The 25,560-nt window shown below is 41.7% G+C and overlaps 1 protein-coding gene across 1 annotated transcript; it reads right to left on the bottom strand.

The window, feature by feature from the left end:
• Nucleotides 1-4,082, bottom strand: LOC131666708 (uncharacterized). Its single transcript, XM_058939565.1, has 8 exons — nucleotides 4,059-4,082; nucleotides 1,600-1,727; nucleotides 1,002-1,522; nucleotides 815-927; nucleotides 619-750; nucleotides 435-572; nucleotides 167-364; nucleotides 1-93 (listed from the first exon to the last, which is right to left on the bottom strand). Exons 1-8 carry the CDS (start codon nucleotides 4,080-4,082, stop codon nucleotides 1-3), a joined length of 1,347 nt encoding a protein of 448 aa, XP_058795548.1.
• Between the last annotated feature and the right edge of the window lie 21,478 nt (nucleotides 4,083-25,560).

Here is a 25,560-nt window from a genome sequence, read left to right as displayed (position 1 = left end):
TTAATCGATTCGTATTCTAAGCAACTGATCTACTGATATTTCATGTGCTTCGAAAGCTTTGATGTAGGCCTCTACGAATTCAAATCTTGAAGCCTAAATTATTGATAGAAATGTCTTTTATTTTTTCTAATGTTACATTGTAATTCGTAATAAAAGAAACACATACCAAGTACTCGTAAATAGCTTGAACTTTAATCTTCTGTTTCTTAGAAAGTCCGTCATATTCATTCAATAAGTGTTTCAAACTCTGAGCTTTTTCGTACCATTCACCCAAGTTGACAATGGAGTTATTTTTCGTAGGTTTATTTTCTATAATACTGTTTACATTCTCTCCCAATAGATTAACGTTTTCATCGTTATCCAGCTAAATGCATGCAGCCAAATAAATATGGAAATAGCATTTGAAAATTGTTTTCATATAAAAACAAACGTACGTCGTTATCGATGAGCCATTCTAAAAAGTCATAAAGTTCTGGTTTCAGCGTAGCACAAGACTTTTTGGCTGCTTCCTCGGTAATCAGTTGCTGAACAAATGCCATTATTTTCTTTGGAAAGATTTGATTTTCGTCCGTCTAAAGAGGAAAAAAATATAGTATGTTATTTTGAAACGAAATGTACTATCGATTGCAGTCTCTCTAATCTCGGTACTAAATTTGTTGTTCCTCGCTTGGGGTCGTCAACCAGTTTCGAGTTCATCGAAAGTGTATAAAACTGAGAAATAGGCACGTTGAATCCTTGTCTGGCTTTAAGCTGAAAAGCAGTTTTTTCATGAAATACTTTGCCATCGTTTATATGCTTATAGATGGAATTTATTTCGAACTTTATTAAATATCGCATCCACAATTTCCCTAGCCAAATCTCCACTTGCAGCTCTTGTATCCTCGGATCGAGATAAATCCAAGTTGATATTTGCAACTGCATCGGCGTCTGTAATCCAACATTGGAATATTAATAACGCGCGCATCGGAGCTTGCAAACGATACGGTAAAGCGCGTACGAACCCGGTGCCGAGGATTTCAATGACCTTCGCATTCCGGAATGGTTCTCGCGAAAAGACTCGTTACTCGAGGATGGCCCCGCAGTTTGATGCCTGGATAGCCCCGATTGAAAATGATTTTGTGCAGCGTCATCGCCAAATGCGAGCGCGCCCAGTGCGTCGCGATCATCCTCCACGGGGAAAACATTTATCAATTGTAGGATTTTCTCGAGTGGGTCTGCCGTCGCTGCCGTTCCATTCTTCGTCCGAATCTTTTGTGCGGACTTCATTGCGGAGCTGAAATTTCGCTGAAGCAGCGAGCCAGCATTGTACTCGCGCTTCGGGGAATTTGAATTTTTTTTATTTGCCAACACGTTTTCACCGCGCGCACGCGATGCAACATTGCCGCTCGCTAAAGACTCCTCTGTTTGCTTCGAATGCCTTCTATAACGCTTGGGAATAATGGCGTTCGTATATTTTTGCGGAGTCCATACTCGTTGTTCGCTGTTGAAGAACATGCTTCCCAACTTTTCCTCTAGATTCGGCCTGTCAATAATATCGGTATATGGAAATCCACGTAATACATCGATTAATATTACAAATATCCTTGGTAAATGGCGTACTTAGCGCGAAATAATTTTGTGGAGTGCATCTGGTACGCGACCTGATCTATCCAACTCAAATCGTCACGAGCGCGTAAAACGTCCCTTAGAAAGCCGTTAAATCGTTCTTCGCAACTTTTTCCGAATTCCTAAAAATACGAGTACCCGTGGTGAAACTCGTGGAGAAAATGGATATTAGCTATCGTCGTAGACTCGTCATTAACTAATAACCCGGAAAAGAAAGCGGCACGTGAAAAATGACGAAAAACTCGAGCGCGAGGGAGAGAGAGAGAGAGAGAGAGAAGCGCTACACGGTAGCCGAGCAGCAGCGGGAAGTAAACGAAGATAGGAAATTACCCTTGCCTCTCGGTCGAGTCCGCGCGCGTTTGCGTGCTCATCCCTATTTTCCAGTTATAATAATGGGGCGTCTCTCTCGCTGCGTTGCTTTCGTTTTGCGTTGCCGCGCGTGAAGACAATGGGGGGATGGATATGCACGCCGCCGCAGGTATATAAGCGTGCGCGGTGTTATTAAAAATTCACTCCCCCTCCTCAGCGAGAGAGCAAGAGTGAAGTGGCCTCTGGCAATCTGCATCTCATTCCCAGCGGCAAGCTGCCGCTCGCGATTGCGCTTCTTTGCTCGGGGTCTGCGCGGCGAGGACGACAGACGCGCGCGGAGGAAAAAAGGGTTAAACACCGCCGGGAAGACAAGAGAGCTTGTATCTAATTACTCGAGGCATCCACCTAGTGCGAAGCACCGCGCGACTTACTTTTATCGCGCGGAATGTCCCGCTGGGCTTTAATGAAACATTTTTCCCTTGCTTCCTCTCGTTCTTTCGCCATCAGCGTGTGTTAATTTTGAAAGAAGAGGAAAAAAAAAAGAAAACGGACGAACGATAAGTTGGGCGACGGCGATGCGCTCGGTACCAGTCTTCGAGACAACGCGACGATCGAGTTGACCGGCTCGATTCTCCCGCATAAGTAGCGCTCCGATCTGTCGCGAAAAGAAATAGCGCGACGAACGCTCGCAGATTTGACAAGGAGCTCGGCGTATTTGGAGCGTAGCGGCTGGGCGCGTGCTCGGATCAATTGACGCTTGAGCGCGGTGCGCGTTAATTCCTTCTGCGGCTGGGGTAACAGCCAAAATTGCGACGTGTATAATCAATCAAGAAGGCGGATAGGTGTGCGAGAGCAAGCAGATAGGTCTTTGCGGTTTTCAGAAAGACGAGAGCCGCCGCCGAGGAGCGGCCGAAAGAGCAAGAGAGAGAGAGAGAGAGAGAGAGAGAGAGAGAGAGAGAGAGAGAGAGAGAGAGAGAGAGAGGAAAGTCATTTCTGAGTTGGAGGGAGGCTGAAAGAGAGAGTCGACGGGCGCACATAGTTCCGAAACGGAAACGGTAATATCGCTGGCCCCGGGCGACCCTCCTTTGTCATTTTGTCATCTGCAGTAAGAACGTTGGCATTGCCGAGGCAACAATGAAAGGCAGAAACGAAAAAAAAAGAAAAAAAAAAAAAAAATGAGCGGAAGTAGGAGCTCAAGGAGCGAGAAACCAAAACTGTGCGAACAGTTGTCCAGACCGACACAGGCATGAAGATACTAAAATAATCAAATACCCCAGGGGCATACGATTTTGAGAAGTCGACTAAGCTTTCTTTGATTGCTATATCTTAGTGTTTCTTTCGCCGCGCCTCCCTTCTATACATTTTAAGGTCTTGCTGCTGCATCACCGCGAGAAAGTGCCGCGAGGACTGTGGTATAACTTACGCGAACACGAGCGCCATTACAGGACCTCGGGGATGATTCCACCGGAGTTGCAGTGAGGAGTGCCGACAAGCCTAGCAGCCACGCGACAACTGCCAAATCCATACTTTCGTTGCTGCGACATTCATCGAATCAATGACAACATTAACACGGAATAAAAAATGACTTCGCGCCGTATAATCTGAGTTTTTTCTAACAATAAGAATAACTGACGTACAGTATTTACAAAGGTGACTAATTTCCTGACAGACTCGGTGCACTCCAAGTCATCGATCTATTCGATAGCTTGAAAAAATGATTGATTCTCCTACATTCGGAGCTGAGCTCGCAATAAACAAATTCACCTACCTCTTTTTCGAACGTGCGAAAAATCCAATTTTTCTTTTTTCACAAATTAGCATTCGAGGCGTGCTTCCTGCGTGTACTGGAGATTATAATAGCAAACACCGCAATACATTATGCTGCGTAGTAAATATTCTAAATATTAACTTTTGTTCACTCGAGCGTCCTGACTAGAATAACTATGACGTTTGTTCATTATACATTTTGGTATAGGCATCTTTAGGCCATTTAGTTGCTTACAAGCTTTCAAAAACTTTCATTAATTTCAAAGAGTTGCCTGTACAATTAATATAATAGTTTCAATGGTTGGTCCATCGTAGAATCTACGAGAAACGAAAAGAAGAAAGAAAAAAGAATTGCAGCGACACAATAGACAACTTACCATGCGTGAAAGAGTAGAGGCCATTAGGTTATTAAAAATACAGCGGGCGAAGTGAGAGCCAGCGAGATGTGGAAGGGAGATAAAGAAAATAGTGGATGAGAGGAGCCGAAAATAGGCGAGGACAATGCGGGCGAACAAAAAATTAGCCTCAATGTTACTTTGCCTTCCAATATCTAAAGCGGCGACTCAGCGGCAGCGGCACGCCGCCCGACTCCCAGCTCTTCACTTTTGAAGAATCGCTACGCGAGCTCGCTGTCGCGTTGGTTAGGCGTACCACTGAATTTTTCCGTTTGCCGAACACGCACAATGGGACGGTAACTCGGTCGAGCGCTCCGAGTAGTTTGTATTGCAGAGCAACCGATGCTCGTTAACCTATGCTGCTTATCGGCGATACGAGAATACTCGAGTGGGACCGTTATCCGAGACTGGAGACGACGAGGAGTAAGTAGTTTAAAATGCTTTCCAGTGCGGTTATCCGTGCAAGAGGTCTCGGCGCGCGCGCACACGACAAACGGAGATCGGAAGCGGCAATGATTCGGTCGCCTGGCGCTGCTCGCGACTCGCCGCGAGGAAACGAATGAAGCGCGGGACGTCAGGTTGAATTTATTGTTTCCGAAACGCCGAAAGGAAGGCATTGCGAGAGAGGTCGGCTGCAGGTTGCGCGCGCGATGAAAAGTCGGCGCGGAATTGAAAGCGACAATAAAACGCGAGAGAGAGGTCTGGGGCGCGCGTCATTATTTCGCGTCTGTCCGATGGCGCGCCATCATTTCTGAGCGGCGAGCGAGCGGCATTCTTTTGGCGCCGTCATTCGCCAGACAAACAAAGACGGAATCGCGGCGCTTGCCCTCGTCGCTGTTTTTTTTTTCTTTTTTCTTTTTTTTTTTTTTCCCCTCCCTTTCTCCTTTTTGTTTCGTTTGCCAGCTCTTTGCTTTACGCCGGATTTGCCTCGACGTGCATGCGATACAAATAGAAGAGGGCCGCGCACGCGCGCGCAACAAACAAACAAGCCAGTGCAAATCTAGAGTGAAATGAACAATGCCCGGGAGAGTTTACTGGCTTCTAATTGAAACCGAGCCTCCCTCTCGCCACGGTTCCTCGTCGCTTTTGCGCGTATATACGTCGCGCGCCAGAGCCACCCTCCCGCCTAATCGTCCCGCACAGATGCGTGCCGCCTGGCTCTTTATATACTTCTGCCCTCTCTCTCTCTCTCGCTCTTCTATGCTCTCTTGTTCTTTTTCCGCTGTTTTGCCTCTCTACTCTCTCTCCCGGCCGATGGGCTCCAGCTAGTTTGTAGCCCGTTGAAAACGAGCCATCCGGGACTTATTAAGTGATTATTTCGATTTGGCTGATTGCCTATTGACGCTGGCGGCGCATCGCGTGCAATCTGGCTGGAAGGCCCTCGCCGCGCGTACGTCGCTCCCTCGCTGAGCCGGCAATTTTTCTTTGGACACTCGGCCGCGAGATGCCGAAACTCCGCCGGGAGCCTCCATTATCTCGCCGCGTCTCGGCAGCCGCGACAATGCCGTGCAGCTCGGCCTGCGAGCCTGAGGCGCGCGAGCTCTCATCCGATATCCCGTGGTATGGCGCGCAAAGGGTGGTGCGAGACGCCGAAATTCGCGAGCGCGACCGACTGATCCCCGAAATTCCCGCGGGGAGGCCTCGGCCGAATATATCCCACCTTATGGTGATCCCGCGGCTGGCGCTGATGCGCCGCGCACCGGGCCGTAACTCGCTCTCTCGTTCTCCGCTTTTCATTGGCCCCGGACTCGCCTCTGACTCGGCTCTAATGCTATTGGATATCCGAGATCGCGATCCCGCGTGAGCGCTCGTTTTTTCTCGTTTGCCGTGTGTTGTACGCCGCGCGCGAGGCATATATCGCGCGCGGCTTAATACGAATGGGCCTGGAGGGTGCCACTCGCAAGGCGGATAAAAGGAAATGGCAAAAAGCGAAGATGACGGCTAACCGGACGCGGAGTCGACGATCCGCAATGTTTTCGCCGGCGAGCCCCGTGAATTTGCGATGCCGAGCGGACGTGGCTCGACAATGCGTTGGGGCCGATGACGACGATCGCGTAACGAACGAGCCGCGCGAGAGCAGTGGCGGCTGACGCGAGCGCAGCCGTGCGGAGGGCTTCGGATTTTTGCCGAGCACAAAACGCACCTAATTAAATTTATCTGCGGCGGCGATCGCGCTTATCCAGCTTGGCGCGTGACGGCTCGAAAATCGCGGATATCGAAACATCCGTTTAATATCGACGGCGCGCGCACAGAGAGCATCGGTCGCGCCAGCCTTGCCACGGCGAGGGGGCCGAAGGCTCGGGAGGGAGGCAGAGATTTTAATCCTTGTCGCGCGCGGAGGGATACGCTCAAGTGACTCGGAGTCTCTTCAGGCGAGATGCTTAATTCCGAGCAGCCCCCCCCCCCCCCCTCCCCCGCCCTGTTCTTCTTTCTTTCTTTCGAGCGCCGGCTCCTCGCTCTCTTGCTCTCGTCCTCGGCGCTGTGTCCCTCTCGATATCCGTACGCCTGCAGTGCCACTGGCGCGCCAGCCTTTCGGTGCGTTCCGCGTTTTCGCGTTGCTCCAGCGCTCCTCCGGGCCTGTTTTAGTCAACTTTTCTCTTTGTTTTCTTTCAAAGCGTTCGATAAATATCCGTGGCTGATTGTGCCACGTCGATCATTCGTACGCCGTCGCTTACGTAAATTGCCACAGAGAAAATCCGTCGACGAAAGTTTTGAATAAAGCTCCATTTCTGTCTGATCTTCGTTCCCTCTCTCTCTCTCTCTTTCCGTGCAGATATACATACCCTCGAAAATTCCTTTCATCTTCTGGCTCTTACGCACTCGGCACTTTTTCCGTCTCCCTCGCACACTTTGACACTGTCTCCTAGCCTCTTTACCCCTTTGCCTCTGCTGTCGCTGCTGCCGCTGCTGCCGCTACGCCTGCACTCTCAAACTCGAAATTTTTCCGCTCGTCTGTCTCGTTTCTCAGTGTCTAGCTCTCTCTCTCTCCGCGATATCCTCGCCAGATATACGCGTTCTGTTTCGCTGCGTCGAGGGTGCGGAAAGAACATCGTGATTTTAATACTTTTAACTCTGTCGCATTATGCCCCGCTTGTCGCATCTTTGTTTCGCTCGAGTCCTTTGTCTATCTACTTTGGCGGAGTAAATTTTTATTGTCGAGCAAGTAGGGTGAGAGAGCAACAGCTTTGACGTCATGACTCGCGCGATACGGCCGAAAGTGCACTTGGAATGGTCCCCCGCTCGCTCGAGTGCGTTATGCCAGAATGCGCTTTTCATTTGTCTTTGATTTGTTTTGACGTTGAGAAATCGGTCTCGCGCCAACTCGTTTCTTTATATTTATCTATTTTTTTTTTCCTCCCGATGTCGCTAGCGGCATTTACAAGGGCCAAGGGAGTTTAGAGATTGCAGATTAGCGTCACGTTGCGCCAGGCAATGAGTTCCATTCATAAACGACTTAACTCGTCTTCGTACTATCGTCTTAAGTGGCGGCATCGCGACAACGTCAGGAACAGCTCAAAATCTTGTCTGCTGGCTCCTCTTAAGCCTTTACACCGACTTAGCCCGAACTGTTTGAAAAAGCTTTCGGAGCCGAAAGCTGCGGCTTCGAAAATGTATGCACGAAAATTTATAATGCCACGAGGAAAGTTTGCCACGACGCGATCGATCTGACGGAATCGATATGCAACTAATAATGCAGCTTCTTTTGTCAACTTTCATAACTATGGCTACTTACACTTTCTAATGACATAGTCGACCCGATGAAATCGATGCTCGGCTATTATTCGCGTTGTTCGTCAACTTTCAACAGCGACTGCTTCCGCTTCCCGCCTATCTCGATTTCTTTATTTGAAATCTCGTGAAAGAGGTCGGATTTCGGAGAGACGCGCACTTGGACTGCGAGCTGTAATAGTTCAATAGTCCCTTTCGAATTTCAACGCGGCCATTTAGTTCGTTCGCCCTTCTCTCGCTCGCGTGGCATACATTCGCAAATCAGCACGAGTGACGTCTTCTGTCAGCCAGTGGGAATAGCGAGAGCGAGAGAGAGAGAGACAGGCGACTAGTAACTACGTGTAGCAAACGAGAGAGAGAAAGAGCGAGAAAGAGCGAGGACGCAAAACGAAACGGAGGAAGCGCAACCTCCGGCGATAGTGTCCGTCAACGCGACGAAGCGACCGTTCCGCCAACAATGCGCCATTGTTGCCAACTTATTCCATTACAGATAACTCCATGTTCATTGTTTGTTATCGTTCTCTCTCTCTCTCTATATATATGTGTATATATATATGCTCGTGTATATATATATATGTACATACATATATATATATGCGTGCAGCAAACATATACGCTTATGTCTTTCCCTGTTCCTTTTTTCGTTAGCTGAGTTGTGCATATTTCTGTAATTTTTAATTTGTTCTATCAGTTACATGCTCTGACATTTTTCTTTTTTCTCTCCATCAAACGTACACTTTTCTTTGTCTCGTCATTCACTCAGTTAATTACTATCATGCTGGTTACGCACTGCAAATCATCTTTTTATTATTATATATAAATTTTGCATACATCAGTATGAAGTTAACAACATACTGACGAGGAACGCACACGGAGAAGAAAAAAAAAAAAAAGATATTGGACTTTTGAATTTCTTTATTTGTCACTCAAAAAAGGTCCACTCTTAATACTCTTAATGAGACTTGACCCAAATAGATTTGGATCAACAGTCCAAGAAATATGCCCGGAATATATACGTAAAAAAATTAGGTCGAATGTATAATTCTACTTTCTTCAAGTCTGTAGAATGCCATTCGCTAAAGTATGGAATAATACACTTCAAAACTTTCTCTCGGATGAAGTAAATATTCGTTCATACAGTAAGAACAGAAAGACATTGAGCAACAAGAAAATGCTATTACTATGAATCTTTTAGCGTTGTTTTGAAATGTTTATGATCAAGAACTATTGGTCCGATTCCCAAGCATGTACACATTTTCAGAAATGAATTTTTCATATGTTTGTTGCAGTAATTCTGGTGGCTCGGATTTCACCTTCAACTACAGTACCAGCCATAAAGTATGTAAAGAGACTTTACCTTCCACATACTCTTCCCAAGGTGATGGAGGCATGGGTAAACTCGTCTACATGCCACTTATGACCATATAGGGGAAACCATGGCTCACTCGCACATTTACTTTGACTATCCCTTCAGAGTTTAAATAAACTTAGTCCTCGAGATAACAATAACAATAATTATCTTTTCATGACCTAAGTCATTACAATTATTCATCTATAAATAATTATTTTTAAATAAATTATGGCAACAATTAATTTCTTCGACATTATTCATCTGACAAGGAAGTTTAACAAATATTTCGAATAATGTTATATTGCTGCAAACGCTAATATGAGCGGTGTAAATTCCTAATTATTTAAAAATAATTTTCGATTATTGGATTTAAATCTACGGATTTATATACATAATTATACGGCTACTCATTATAAAAAGGTATATTTATTTGAAGCAATTTATTAACAATTTTTGATTTTACTAATGATAATAGTCGATCTGGATAAAAAAAATATTCGCTATTTTGAGTAAAATTTTCACGTTCTTGTTACAGAATAAATAAAAACTTTTATAATATTATCTTAAGACCATTGTATTGACATGATTGATATTTATAAACAGTAATCTTATTAATTAACTGCAATAGCTTCGATTTTCATATACTTTTCAAAAGACTTGCTTGGCTTTTTGAGAGCTTACAAGGAAAATTATAGTTCGTACGTATCATGTATTAAAGTATAAAAAATTATTCGTGACATCAATAAGCGATACGGTTATGAACAGTTTCATCAATGGTAATGTTTGAACACCAAATATTTATGGTCTTGGCGAATCAATTAATTAGTATTTTTAGCATTGAAAATGAACTTTTTTTAGTCAAAGAAACATCTTATCACTAGTGCATTATGCTGTTAGTGTATGGCAAGACTTTTTTTGGAAATCCGAGCAGTTTCCGAAGCCTTTACGAACTAGTGACAAACTATACTATTTCCATAGCAACGGCTGGAAAGAAACGGTGAATTTGTGACCAAGAGGTTGGAATAGCGGAAAAGGATATTCTCGGTCAAACGTGAACTGTCTGTTATCGAGTAGTTTGGCAAGATTTCTGCTGAAGTTACAAATACAACATAATTTCCGGCAAGCCTCTGGAAAAGTACTGCCACTGTGTAAATGCCAGTACAAAAGCCGAAAGCGTTAGTCAGACGAGCAAAAAAAGCTGACTCGCGAGATAAACCGAAAGCACGTGCCTGCGAAATCGGGGAGAGAGTCGGAAGTCGATGGTCGAGAGACGGCATCTTAGCGTAATGCACCGGCCGATATGCATCCGCAGCCCTGCTGCGCCAGCTTATTAATATTAAACGAAAGCCACTTTGCTTCTTACTTTCTCCCTATTTTTTTCCCTCTGCTGCCAGGCTCGCTCCTCGTAAGAGCTCTTCAACTGTACGTGCCGCTTGTAATGGCCATGTCCGTGGAAAATTTCAACGTAGACAACTTTTTCTTTTTAGAAGAAATACCATTTAAACCCTGTCTCTTCGTGTTCTTATCGAATAAACATGCTTTAATCGAATTGGAATATAAATACATTTTATAATTTTGAAATAAGTAAGAGACGAATTATACAAACGCAAAAGAGAACGAATGAACGTAGATACGTAGTACCAGTACACCGGTAAACGTAGACCAGTTACACGTTACATTAATACTTTTTTGATTTTTTGAAAAATAGCATGAAATATTTTTTCATTACCAGCTGTAATTTTCTGATCAACTTCCAAATACAGTAGCCAAATATTCAAGAGGCGCATGCTTCGGCAACAGATCTTACAAAAATTATAAAACTAGTAGTGTTGGTGGTGAATCTGTTTCTAACGAAGTAAAGAAATAAAGGCGAAGGATGAAGATTTCCTGTTATGAAAGTTAAAAGAGTTACGCAATAATTTAAAATACTACATCAAGAAGTCTTTGAAAGTCAGTCGTGATTACTTGGTAATCGTTCATTCTACAACAGAATATCTAACTCATCTTAACGTCATCGTAAAGCTTATTACTTATGCTCTCGCTTTCTTCGCTTAACTTACAATAAGTACGATACTTGATAATTGTGTCTTGAATTTACTATGCTGTAACATAAAAATTCAAAAAAAATGAGAAGGAGTGCCCGTCACTTCAATTGGATAATAAAATTGGCATCACAATTTTGTTGAAAAATACAATTTTCATTTTTATTTCGTAGATTCGAATTCTGTAGGTACAATATAACAATAACTACGTAGATTTGATAAAGCATCAGATCTTCAAAAATGCAATGAACAATGAATAGATTCAAGGCAAGATTTATTGAAGTTAAAGAATTCACCTCGGAATAGTATTTATTAACATTAAGATGCGTTTTGAGGAAATATATTTACTTTAGCCAAATTCCAAAGTATCAATTGAGGCTGACTCACAAGAGATTGATGAATGTGGGTGGACACGATTATCCATTATCCATATCGTGTTATAGGTTCCATTCTATATGATGGAATGTTGCTGAGAAATACATGTCATTAAAGACGTACTCGTTATCAACTGCCAATAAAATTAACGGCTCGATTTGAATACGAATAAGAATATTGAAGCGTTGACGTGCGCTGTGCATATTGTTAAACAATGCAGCAGCACTCATTGACAAATGAGAATTAAGAGAAAGCGAGAGAGACACGTGCCTAACCGGCAGCATGTACAAAGCTAGCCCACGAGCTTGCTCGAGTGTGTAATGCGATTGTCGGGGACGAGGGGAGCGACGACGCGTTAATTTGACTTTGTCCCCGCACTGTTCTTTTTGGTGTTTCGCATCTCATCGTTTGCAGGGGGATGGGGCGCAATAGGGACGAGATTCCGACTTTCAGTTTCCTCCATTCAAGAGGACAGTCATTTTTGCGACTGCGTGCTTTACGCACCCCAAGTGTATACGCGGTGCTTAATGTGTTATACGGTAATGTAACCATGATCAAAATCATTTTTGACAGCACCCACGACTTTTCTCTTTTCCTGATATTTCCGTTTCTAACTGATTGTTCTGTTGTCCAAAAACAGTTTCAAATAATTACGTTTATGCGCCTATTATATATATTTTTTATATGTTACATAATTATTACACGTACTATGAAATTCGCCTCGAGTCTTAACTTTTTTTTAACTACTTTTAGCACTGCTTCAAACAGAAACGCCGTTTTCAAAAGTTGGACGTTGTTGTGCTTGAGTAATCCCCAACTGTTAGTCTGGACAACGTACTTAATGTCTACTTAAGTGTTTTAATGAGCAAGTTGTAATCTTAATTTATCGGTTTGAGCCGTGCCATCGTTTTGCCAAGCCAACAAAATATACTCTGTTTTTGTCGTGGTTCTTTGTTTAGCGACGGCTGCCACCGTTTAATTTCGATCTTGTTTCAAGTTTTATATTTCCCCTTTCATCTCCTACTTGTTTTTTTCTGATAAGTAGACATACCATAAATGTGCATTTGAGGATTTTTCTCTAAAATACACATTTCTTGGTTGCTTGAAATATGAATATTTATCGTAAACAACAGCATCATTAAATGTAAAGTCAAGGTATTCAATCTACTTAATAAATAATTTTGTTTTAGTTACTTTTATGCGATCAGTAATATTCGTATGAGTATGATGTTATATTGAAAAATGTTTTACCTGCGTAGAAACAGGTAATTTGTAATATGAGGAAATCCACGGAACCTTTAACTTTTCTGCCACTCTACTTTTAATTTCAGAAAAAATTTTCGTTTAATAATATTTGACCGTCAAAAAATCATCTACCATGTCGGAAAGACTTTACTCTCGTATCAGCGTGCCGTCCGACGTCTTGCTGTAATCTTCACTTCAATGAGCGTCACTCCGTTTTGACAAGCTAGAAGGCAAAGTATTTGAAGATATACCTGCGTAACTTTTTTCAAAATTGTATTTATTCACCGGCATAGCTTCAATTTTTTATTTTATACCGCAAAATATTCCTGTAATTCGTGTATGCTCATTGTAAAAGTCTACGACCAAAATCTTGATACTAACCAAAAGTTAAAAATCATTGTTAAACAAATTTTTATCATTATATGATATATTGGAAAAATATTGAAATATGAAATTTTTTGAATCTGATCAATACAAACGCGAACTTATAGCGTAAATAAATAAGAAAAAAAGAATTTTAAGTAAAAAAATATATTTTTGTTCATTAAAAGTATTTTCTATTTTAATTGATGTTAACTAAAGCATTTACAATTATTTATTTTCATAGAATTTTTTTTAATGATATTCATAAATAATTATTTGGTTATATTATCACTATGCAAACAAAAAACATATTTTTGGAATCGGATAGCTAATTTTTTTTGTTTTTCCATGATAATTAATGCAGTGAAAACTTTATATAAATGAGTAACACGGGTATAATTTTTACTTGTAGTCATCTAGAATCATGTCTAAATAGGTTTAGCTAGTGTTTTTCAAAATAAAAAGATTTACACTTTGAAAAAAAATTGAAAAGTCCATATTTTGTTAACAGTTTTGGTAAAATAGCAAGTTGAAAGAAACAATGCATGAAAAACATACGAAAACGCACAATAAAGAAGGTGCTTTCACGTATTCAAAGTTCATATTGTGCCACGTACAAATGGACTGCCTTGAAAGAAAATTTTTATAATGAAAGCTACACGCATCACAAAATTTCTGGCTTTGTACTCTTTGTCTTTCTAAAGTCTGATAATATGGAGCTTTCACCGCGACGCAAGATTAGAGAGAAAAAAACCGTCAGTGGATGTGACATATTTTAAATACTGTGTATTATGTGTATATTTTAAATAGTGGATTATCCTTTTACTTCATTTTATTTACATTTGAACTTACAAAAGAGTTTTCTACAATTATGTAAATTTGAATCAATAGGCACTTGAATGGTATCGCGTGAATATTTTCAATTGCTAATAAGATAGATAAAAAACGAAAACAATGTATTCAATAGTAAATAAAACGAGAATAAAGTAAAACGTAGAGTTTATTAATTATTGAAAAACAGCGGCATTTGTAAGATCGACAGTTATATACAACAGTTATGCGCATTGTTCAATAGGTTAGTGATGAGAAGACGTTCTCTTGGAGTCTAAAATATGTTATTTCACTGAGGTATCCTATAAAATTGAAGTGTACACTATTCCTCGTCGACAGTCGCGGGGAAAAGAAAATCCTCGGCAAACGCGGTGTCATTGTCCTCGGGAGCGCAGGAGTATTCGGCGTCTTCGGCCAGCCTCGCGGCAGGTGCTGCTGCGCGCCGGCACGCAGCCAAGCCTTCCTTGGGCCAGGGACGCGCTCACCCTTGCCCGAGCAGGAGTCTGCGCGCCCATTTCGCCCCATGAAAGTTGCAGCAGCTAAGTGAGCCGCGCACTTGCTCCGCCTTCCTCCGCCGGCCTCGTAAATACGCGCCCGCAGCCGCGCACCCAGTCGAAAAATATACGATACTACGTGCCGAGGGTTTTTTAGAGCCGCTTTGCCGAGCCTTTCGCCAGGCGAGCGCAGGCTTCGCAGCCGGACGTGGAATACGCAGCACAGGTACACACATACCTGCCGTACTCGGCCAGTAGACGAGCTCCAGCTTTGGTCAGCCGCAGTTTGCAACTTCCAACCTTTTAATTCTGACAGCTTTATTTTTAAGTCGTTTGCTCAATATTGCTCTAGTTACAACGTTACCAAGCTACGAAGCTCAACATCATTGATAATACATTGTTGATATTTTAAATACATCGCGTATCCCGTGTAAAAAAACGTCTAGCCATAGTCTGGCATAGAAAAGTCTGGCGGATGTTTGACTTTGCGCAGTTTGCCAGACTTTTTTTTAACCCCTAAAAAAAGTCTGGGAACAGCAACAGAGACTTCTTGCTATATTATTTGTTATTGAAACAATTACTATTCTAAGTACCGCCAACTTCTCATGTAAAACTTTTTCGACCTTTATCAATAATAGTTTAATAATTTTTTCAAAATAATCTGTGTATATAATTGTTTCGTAAAATTACTTATATTAATTTCCTTAAACTAATTGTATAAACATAAAATCTGGACGAAAATCTGGCGAAATTTTCCCAGAATTTTCCCATTAATAAAATTGAACGTCTGGCAAAGTTTTGGAAAAATTTGCCAAACTTTTTAAAATTGAAAAAATAATCCGGCATAGTGGCTACAGCCAGACTTTCGCCAGACTTTGGCCAGACTTCTTTTTTACATTCGGAATGTCAAAGTCTACTTGCGAATCGTTTAATCAAATTTATGAGCTTTTGCATAGGAGTCTGTGCAAAATCAAATAAAGGATTTTTTATTTAAAATATGTACATTTATTTACATCGATAGGTAAGATTCACACATCTTTTTTATTTGTTCTTATGTTTATTTATATTCACACGCTTATTTATTGAAAAATGTAATAAAAAAGTCTCGTCACGATTGCTTTTGCAAATCCTTTATTAACTCGTTTAATCGAATGCACGTTATCGGTTGAATAGTTTCCGCATCGCTCATGCTATTACGTATTCTCGTGACATCTTTGTTTTGTCTTTAAAAATCGAAAAATGATAGCGCTAGTATGATTGACCTCTGGTCAGCATGCGTCATTTGAATGAAATGTGCATCCTTTCGATGCACCGACGAAATCGTTTACATTCCGAATAAAAAATACGCGCAGATGTGTTCGAGTCGTTGAATTTGATTTTATAATGAAGATCAACGTTACGCCCTTGTTTGTTTTCCATGAAATTCCTAGTGAACGTGTCAAAATCCAAGAAATGTAGTAAACGACGTCATTTAATTGTACAGCATCGACGAATAACCGTGATTGAACTGTGACTGCCCCACCCAATACAGAGTGGCTGTCCTCAAAAGCTTGGAGCTTTGAAAAGCAACGCGAAGAATAGCGGAAAAAAACAAAGCATAGCATCCTTGAGCATTGACAAAAAAGAGAAAGAAAAAGAGAGAAAAAAAAAAAGTCGATTCGACGGCAATGTAGTTCACTGGCTCTGGCCTACTTCATTAACAATTCAAGCGCAGCTATGCCTTATTAACGTATACACTCGCCCCTCGTACACTCGTGCACGTCCGACATCCTCGATATCCGGCTTTCTCCGCGATCCTCGTCCGCGCGACTGCACGTAAACATGCACACTCGTTACAGCGTGGCAACAGCTTTTCTACTTTTATCTCGTTCTCGTCGAGCTTAATTGTTAGATCGCGGGCGTGCGTGCAGTGCGCGCGCGTGCGCGATTCTTATTGTGCCCTCGGGAGAATGGTTATTCTCCACCTGACGTTTGAAGTGCTCGATCAGTTGGAACGAAGAGGACGACAGGCTGCTGATCAATTTTTTAATGCCTACGCTACTTCGAGGCTTCGCGCTCGCAGAGTCTCCTTTCTCCTTCCTCTTCTTGTTTTTTTTTTGTTTTTCGTCTGTGCGCGTTTCGATGCTTCTCCGACAACCTTTTTGTTTCCCATTATCTTTGTTCGCGCTTCCTTTCATTTATATTTTCCATTGCGCTTTCATCTTTTTGTTGCTTTGAGGGGGAAACGCGCGTTTGGTAGGTAGCTTCATCGACTATCAAACAAGTATAAAGAGCATTGATTGGTTATTGTCTGTATGAGCTTTTATCAACACTTTTAATGAGCAAACAATGGAGGCACATGATACTCTGCATGAAAATATGAAGAAACCTTAGAGACAACTTATTATTGTAAAAAGAGGACAGTTCTTGAAAAGCAATGTTTCCGCAGCATTTCTGTCGCGAAATCACCTCGTTGTTTGTCTCGCGAAAAAGGTCACTTTCGCGGACTATTTTTAACAAAAAGCGCTCTCTTGTTTGGACGAAGCTTCTGGAAATGTTGAAGAATGATAAAATGACTTTTCTTTTATCGATGATCAAGTGGAGTATTCGGAGCCTTTCGAAAATACGAAGCCGTGGTCACACGAGAACTCATTTAGTAGTTGCAAAGTCTGGTCATTAACATTTTCATTGTACGTGGAAATGTTGGATAAAGCATATTTTGGAGCAGAAATAATAGCACAGCGAGTGGTCATCGAGTTTGGTAATAGAATAACTGCTAGAGCGGTTCGGTAGGACGCTACGCTTCTCAAGCTTCTCAAGATTATTGATAACTGGCCCACAAATGGTCGAACGTCCGAAGCGTTTCGCGGTCGAAAGCGCAGCTTGCCAGCGAAAGGTCGTCCTAGGGAGCTGATCGCCAGTCAAATCACGTAATTAGAAGCGAGCCTCGGCGCGCCATTGTCTCGTCGGCGAAAACGGAGGAAAATTTGGGCGCGAGGAGGCGCCGCCATTGGCTGCCACGGGATCGGGAGGGAAAAAGGAAAGCCAAGCACGCGGGAAAAAAAGGGAACGAGGACCGCCGAGCGAGGAAGGAAGAGTCGGGTGCCACGGGCTCGTCGAATGGCGTCCAAGGCGTTTCTCGCGCAGGTCCTCGTCTCACCTGGCGCGCACCTGCTGGGCGTCGGCGCACCGGGGCTCCACCTACCTCACCTCGCCATTGGTCGGCCACTCGCGAGGCTTTATATTTATACGCTGCAGGTCCTGGAGTATATATAGAGCCGAGGCGAGCTCGCGCTCCTTGCTATTTTATTATTTGAGTCGCGCGAGCGACGAGAAGGAGCCGAGCCTGGTGCCGATAGGCGGAGAGGAACGCGTCGCATCCACTCTTTTTCCGCGCGCCCCTCTCGGCTCCAGCGCGCCCGAGGATTCGCCTTCGATTTTTTCGGCCCGCTCTTATTCATCCTTTTCTAGTTGTTTCTTCGCCTCTGCGGTTTTTTATTCCGCCCGGCCGCGTTGGCTTTGCTTTGCAAAGAATTTTTCTGCCCCCGCTGCTGCGCTTCATTTTTCCACGCCGTTACTCGCACTTTCGCGTTGTCGCAATCTCGGCAAATGAATCTAGTTCCCTTCTGCTACTCGTAGAGCCAAGTTGTCAATTCAATGGGCGCTAAGCGATGATTGATATGCGATGCGACTGGTGGCTGCGTCGTTTGTAAATTTAAATTTACAATGGGTTTGGCTTGAGATTGCTAGCGATTCGGCAAAACGTGGAATATGCAAGTAGTTTGTCATTTGCAACTAGATTGTCCTCGACATAGCTCTCTTTTGGCCAATGAAGTGAAAATACCAAATAACGACTTGACTATCCCTTTTTATAAATCTGGGATTGTTTAAATTATAGATCCCTGTTATACTATCCTTTTAGATGACAGTGCTGCAATAGTATCAAATAAATAAAATTCAACAGATTGAAGCTGAAAACACAACCATAAATCTCTGGAAAGAGAACGTTAATCCTCAATTATGAGCAAGCAAGTCCCGGGCGTCTTGCACACAGCTGCCTCCGAGGAATACGCGGCTTCTCTCTCGCGGCGTGCACGGAATCGGCAAGGAGCCTCTCGCGCTCGGATAGCAAAGTCACTCGGCAATTTTCGCGCGGTTTCGAACACTCATCTCCAGACATACGTGTACAGACGAGTCTTGTTCAGGAGCGACAGGCCATAAATTGCGGGGGATCGCGAGTTGGCGCAGCACCGTTCCGTTGGTTGGTGCAGCTCGCCAGCACTCCAACGGAGTCACGTGCATTTGTCCATTCGTGATTTCGCTACTGGTGATCAATCGACGAAGGGTACAGACGCTTGCAAGGATTTCGAAAGACGCGCTTGTAATTCGATGAAAAAAAAACAAAAAAAAACAAAAAAAAAAAAAAAAAACTCGCGCTCCGAGGATTTGATGAGAAAACTTGAAATTAATTCGCGGTCTTAAATTAGAATAGAATGAAAAAATGCGGGGATAAGAGGAAGGAGACTTGTTTAAAAAGAGACGTAATAGAAAAGAAGGAAGGCGAGACGGGGAAGATTAGAGCTGCACATTAAGAAGTGTCCCGCGGGAAGGTGCACCAGGTGCGGAGTTAAACCTCGGCTTAAGTCGCTGGAGGTTTCTCGGCGTCTCAAGAACGCCAGCCAAGCAGACGAGGAGACAGAAGCGACCGCCGGATTTGGGCTCCTGCTGATACGTGACCGAACAAATCAACCAATATTTTTCCACGCTTATTGCATTAATATTACCAATGGATTCCGTGGGCAAATTAGGTGGCTTGACCAATTAAAACCCAAGGATTTTACAAGGAAGAAGAAAGAAAAAGAGAGACACGATTAATAAAACTGTTGTTTGGGCTGTTCTCTTTGCTCGGCTTTATGTCCTTGCCCGCGCACGGGTGTGTGGACGTGTCTATGCCCTGGCGCGTCAGCGCCAATACGTCCGTATAACATCGAGCCGGTTGAAATTTGTTTGTCCTGTTTTACGACGCAGCCAGGCCGCATCGGGCTGTCTTATTGGATTCCGTCGCAAGGCGCGACGAGAGAGAAAGAGAGCTCTTCTCTCCATTTCCGCAAAGCGTCCTTTTTCCCCGAATTTAACCCCGCGCGCGCTTACGTGAGCCGTCACTGCGCGAGCCTCTCCCGCGCGACTTTTCATCGACGAATGCCGCAGGGATGCTTCGAAACACGAACCCATCCACCTTTCTTTTCCTTCCCATTTCCTTACCGCCTTATACTTTTCTCCAAAACTTGCTCGCTTCTGCTTTCTAATCAATCTAAATTCCAATTGATTTTTCTTTTTGTCAAACTCGCGATCATCTAAATAACAATATGTATTTTACCTTACCAGTATATCCCTTACGTGCATTCAAATCAAATCTCGTTCTTATTCCTATTCTATTGTATTTACACTGCACCGATATTTCTGCGCTGACAAAGAGGACCGGATAAGCCCATTCGATTCTTGTTTTTCCAAACGATTAAGTAGTTTTAAAGACTGGATCAGTAAATGAAAAGATTATTCGCCTATTCGATCTCAAAATATCGGCAGAAGTAAGACTTGGTACACGGATCACTGTCATAAGCATGTCGTTCTATACTCGCTCTACAATCACATTTCCTATTCAATTCAAAAAGTACTATCAAAATTATGAAATTTACGACATTTTCAAATAAAAATATCTTAAATGTCGTTTTTTTCGATCAATTGCTCATCTTTTTACAACACTAATAGCCAAGTGCGCTCTGTCTTATATTTTTTTGTTATTTATATCATCGTTTAAACCTGTTATATGACTATTTTGAGATTCTAATATAATGGTTTCTAAAGATAACGGTAATAAATCATGCTGTTTGAAATGCACTACTTCCATTAAAATTCACTCATGAATAAAAATTGAATTTGCACCCATTTTTTCCCAAAATCCGACGAACTTACATCATGCTTGAATATTCTGATAATTATTTTACGGTGCTCGTATACCTCTTAATTTACAATGTACGAAAGATAAAAATGCATTTCACTTGATTTTATTCTATTCACTTGCTCTCTCTTTCAACCAAATTTTAAGTTGATTTTAATTTTAGTATCACAGATGATTATTCATTCTTGTAAATTATTATCTATATTAATTCTTTATAAATTGAATTTATTACTAAAATATAAATTTCACTTTTCCTAAATATATAATACAAATATTTTAAATTGTACGAAAATTCAAAATTTCCCGCTTCTTTTTAGCATCGACTTATCACAACGCTGATGGATGTCGACGACTCTTCATTTTTTAAGATAGGGTTTACAACGTTATTTTAAAGCTTTTTGAACACTCATTCAATATTTCGAAAAGAAAAAAATTTTGCAGGAAACCTCATTTTTTTTTCTTAAAAAGTTAGAGGTGATAGACCATTACATATGATTTCGAATATGTCATGTAAAAACTTTTGAGATTTAGGGTTTTTCGTCTTCAACAAGAAAAACTTTTTTTTTTAATACTTATATAAATACAAATATTATTAAATAATTTTAACGATCTTAGAAAGATATTATGAATTTTTTTTGGTTAAAATGTAATACCTTATAAGCCAAAAATCACATAATTATTAAGTTCAAGAAATGCACAGGTGATATAAAGTTCTAGATATTTATAATCGTGTTAAATACATGCAATGTTGGTAAGATGATTCAATTCTTTTGAATTTATATGATTACATAATCACAATCTTCAACGTGCAATAGTATTTTTCTGTAATTCACATTAAGTGATATTGATTTTTGACGTAGTAATATCTACAAATTTGATCATGAAATATCTTTTACTCATATAATTCATTGGTAATTACGGTTCAATTAGGATAATTTTTAACTATACACTTACAAATTCTGATGAATATGTTGCTTTACAGTTATATTTTGAAACATAAATGAAATGATAATGGCTTGTATATTTCTTTAGTCAAAAGATCGACTTAAATGGCCACATTATTTTGCAAGACGTAAAAAAATTATTTATCAAAGCACAAACGTCAAATTCAAACAATTTGTTTAAATTTAGCAATATGGCTTTGTGATAAGTATTCTGACAAAAATTTCTCACAGTCAAAAGTAAGTTTATAACAATTGTATAACAGTTAGTTACAACTAACTGTTAACTATAATTAACAGCAATAGTGATGAATGTTCTATTGAAAATAATAAAGATAATGTTACAAAGTCTGAACAAAATTAATGCGGACATGACCAATCATAACAATTAAGTTAAAATCACTAGAACGCATAGACAAGATTAATACGGCCATGGATATTCACTTTGCGGGAGCAGTATTTTCTTTGGAAAGAAATTGTTATATAAATGAATTATGTTAATCTTTGTATGTCTAGAGGAAAGAACCAGAAATGGTATCTGTATTCGCTACGGTGATGAAGACTGAATTGCGAAAAGCTTGTAATATATCAGACGAAGCAAAGGAAAAAAAGACGTCGGATGGCCGCAAATCGTTAATATCGTTTATTAATTTAGAAAAAGCTCTTGATAAATGCTCATTATTCGTCGAAAATCCAATAATTTACTCGTATACCAGAATGATATACTTTCGAAAAAATATCATATTTACCAATAGTAACAGAATATATGATAAAAAAGACCACGAAACTTGTAAGTGAAAAAGGAGTTTACGGACAATCAGATGCTTAATCAAGAAAGTCTCTATATAGAAGAATACTAAGATAAATAGACAATAGCCATCGAATCTCAAACGTTCAACAAATGTCAACAATGAGTCGAAATCATTTGAGATAAATTAATAATATATTTGATAAATTTTATTTTTTTCTCATATAAAACCAAAAACACCCCAAATCCTGACAGTGTTATTAGAAAGAATATGTAATGGTCTACCATTTCTAATTGTTTGAAAATAGAAAAAATGGAGTTTCCAAGAAACATTTTTTTTTTGAGAAAGAGTCATAATCCAAGTCCTATATCCGCCAATATTTCGAGATGGAATTGGTCTAATACTTTGATAATAGTCGCCACCGTGTAAGCCAATCTGAAAGTCTTAGAGTGTACATTATGAAGTATCATTGTTGTTCAAAAATGATTATACAGCACTGCGTCTCATCCTCGTTAAGCTTTTATCAGTCGAGAACATTGAAAAACCCCAAGAAACGGGGATCACACGAAGAAATATGTACCACTGATAGAGTTGGGATAACTAGATGGCGCAGTGTATTGTGTAACTGAAGATTTTGAATAGGGAATTGAAAGATGTTCATAATTAATAAAGTAAAATAATAATTAAAGTAAAATAATTGCAAAGAACGATCGGCGAGACTCTTACATTTTCTACATTTTCTAGAGATATTGATGAAATTTTAGACTACTTGGTGAATATTGAACGAATTCGCGCACTCGAAAGCTCGGGACAGCTCGGGAGCTTAACGAGTCGAGCCTTTACAGATATATGACTTTCATTAAAGTAATATTTTGCTTAAATACTTTACGTGATGCCGATGCGACGAATTACAATTAGTAGCGGCGTTACTTGTAAATCGCTTGAAAAAACTTGCGACTCATTGTAAAAATAACGCGAGTCCGGGATTTCCAACTCATTCAGAGCTAAGCATGTAGAAATCACAAAAACGAGCTTATCTAGCTCTGCCGGCAAACCACGGACTGACAGAGTTCAAGATAAATCTTATTACAAAGTTTATACGCTCGCTATAGTCGAGCTAACTTCGCATTGTTGCTTAGTAAATGCGCAGTCCTACGTCACTTATTCCCAGCCGTTGATTTGATTCGTATTACCAGATGAACAGCTACTTTATAAAAGTTGTACTCGTTGGTCGACGAAATGTTATTGCGAAAAGTATTCGATGCGGCCATTGACGAGATGCAGTTGCGGCGCATTATTCATTGTCAACCGATGACATTGAATAATGCAAATAATGTAGAGCCGAGGGAAAGGAGGCCTGGCAAGAGACGTATAAAGGCTCGCGTGATCCGGGAGGATTCGCGTTGTAAACGGAGCGCAATGGCCGCACTAGAAGCACGAGCCAGAAGAAAGCTAATGCAGCCGTAAGGCGCCACTGTCTGATGCAAATTAATCGCGGGTGGCCTTGAGCGGCTGCAATGTCCAAGTGCGGCCGAAGATCGTAGATAGGCCTTTGAATAAGGGAGGAAGCTGCGCGCACCGCGTAACGGCGCGTCCCAGGCGAGCTCGCGAGACTTACGTCCGCCGAGCTGCAAGTTGGATTGCTCTGAATATTTCAGAGACAATTGCGCGGGCGCGCGCGAAGCCGCGTTACGCGCGGGGACGAGAGCCGCTCATAACGCACCGATCCTTTAACGAGGATCAGCCGCGCGAGGCGGCTCTACATCAGCGCCTCAGCCGCCTCGGCTTACGTCGCGCACCTGGACTTGAGTACCTACACCATGATCAATCATTCCGCTAATAACGCTCCCGCGCAATGCCCAACGTGTGCACCGCCTCCTAATTCTAAACGCTTCATTAATTATGCATCAATGCGTCTTGCTTACGCTCCATTATTCTCGCGATCGACCAATTTCCGTTTTCAACGAGGTTAATAACCAGTTCACTTGACGGCTGCTCCCCTAAACAATCTGTTGAGACTTGACCTCTCTGATAAGCTTATTAATTATTCAATAATCAATCATTCAATTACCTTTTTTTCACCACGGTACACGTCCCACCGATCTTTCCCGACCGATACTTCCTAATATGGAAAGCCCCTTAGGCTCTTCAAACATTACCACATATTTTTTCAAGCTCGTTAAAATGAAAAATATTTTATTTCAAATCTTATGAAAATGTGGCGGATCAAATGCCCCAAACTGAAACTTTTGTTTTCTAACAGTAAGCACAATTTTTTTATTTGAACCAGAACGAAGAGGCATTCTGAAGATCATCGAACAACGCTTGATTTTCAAGTAGTCGTTTGGGAAGATACAAGTGCTGAAGCTCCAAGTCGGAAATTGGAATTTTTCGTGTGAAAATCGTATATGACTCGACAATCGTACAATATTATATTAATAAATTGTATTTGTTCAGCAACTTTAGTGTGAGTCTTTAGCTTACAGCTTCAACTATCTACATACCGTGCTTAATTATTTTTTTTTAGAGCAACGCGTTAGATTGCTGCTCGGAATAGAATGTAGTACTATAGAGTAATAGTGTTACATATTGATGCAAGCTTGTGCTTTTATATCGTGCAACAATGTTATTTTCCTTTATAATGCTAACCTTAACAAGTTGCACGTGGTAACAGCGTTTACGTGTATTTGAAAGAATGACAAGAACATGACGAATAGTTAATTTCCTACTAAGCATATCAAGCATATCAGACACTGATAAAGGCCAAATGTTTCGGTACTTGTAATTTTTAAATAAAAAGTGATATTTTTCTCATTATAGCTACATGAACAGCCAATAATTTCGACCGAAAGCACAAAGCAAAACTGGCATAGGTGCCGCGATACTTTCTGCTATTATCGGGAGAATGCACGAGAGTTTTCATTAAACTTGTAGGCGCAACAGTACGTAACGTATTGCATTAAAATAGTCGTTAATCGGCGACTATTATAAAAGAGCGAGTTTGCGCAAGTGCGGAAAGGCACTCAAGTTGGGGGCGCGAGAGAGAACGAAAGAGAGAGAGAAAGAGAGAGAGAGAGAGAGAGAGAGGCCAGATGCACTTTCCATAAAATCTCGTTGTATACGAGATCACTTAGGGGAGGTGTGTAAGCGTCCGTGTGAGCGCGCGTACCTCGCGCCCAAGCTTAACGAGCTTTTCAACTTACTAGTCGCGCAGCAGCTGCGAGAAAGACAGGCCCGCGCGGCGACGACGACGGCGGCGACGGCGACGACGACGACGACGACGACGACGACGACGACGAGACGCCGCCGCTTTCCTCCTCCTTATTCGCCTCGTACAGCCTGCCACCTCGTCTCAACTCCCCCCCCCCCCCCCCCCCCCCAGCACACTTGCCCCCCTTTCCTCAAACTCTCTGAATGATTGCACCC

Source organism: Phymastichus coffea, unplaced genomic scaffold (genome assembly GCF_024137745.1).
Source record: "Phymastichus coffea isolate CEN01 unplaced genomic scaffold, Cenicafe_Pcof_1.1 PCOF00060, whole genome shotgun sequence".
In the NCBI taxonomy this organism is placed as follows: domain Eukaryota; kingdom Metazoa; phylum Arthropoda; class Insecta; order Hymenoptera; family Eulophidae; genus Phymastichus; species Phymastichus coffea.
The sequence above is the reverse complement of the archived record's forward strand: the minus strand, read 5'-3'. Positions and strand labels throughout refer to the sequence as shown.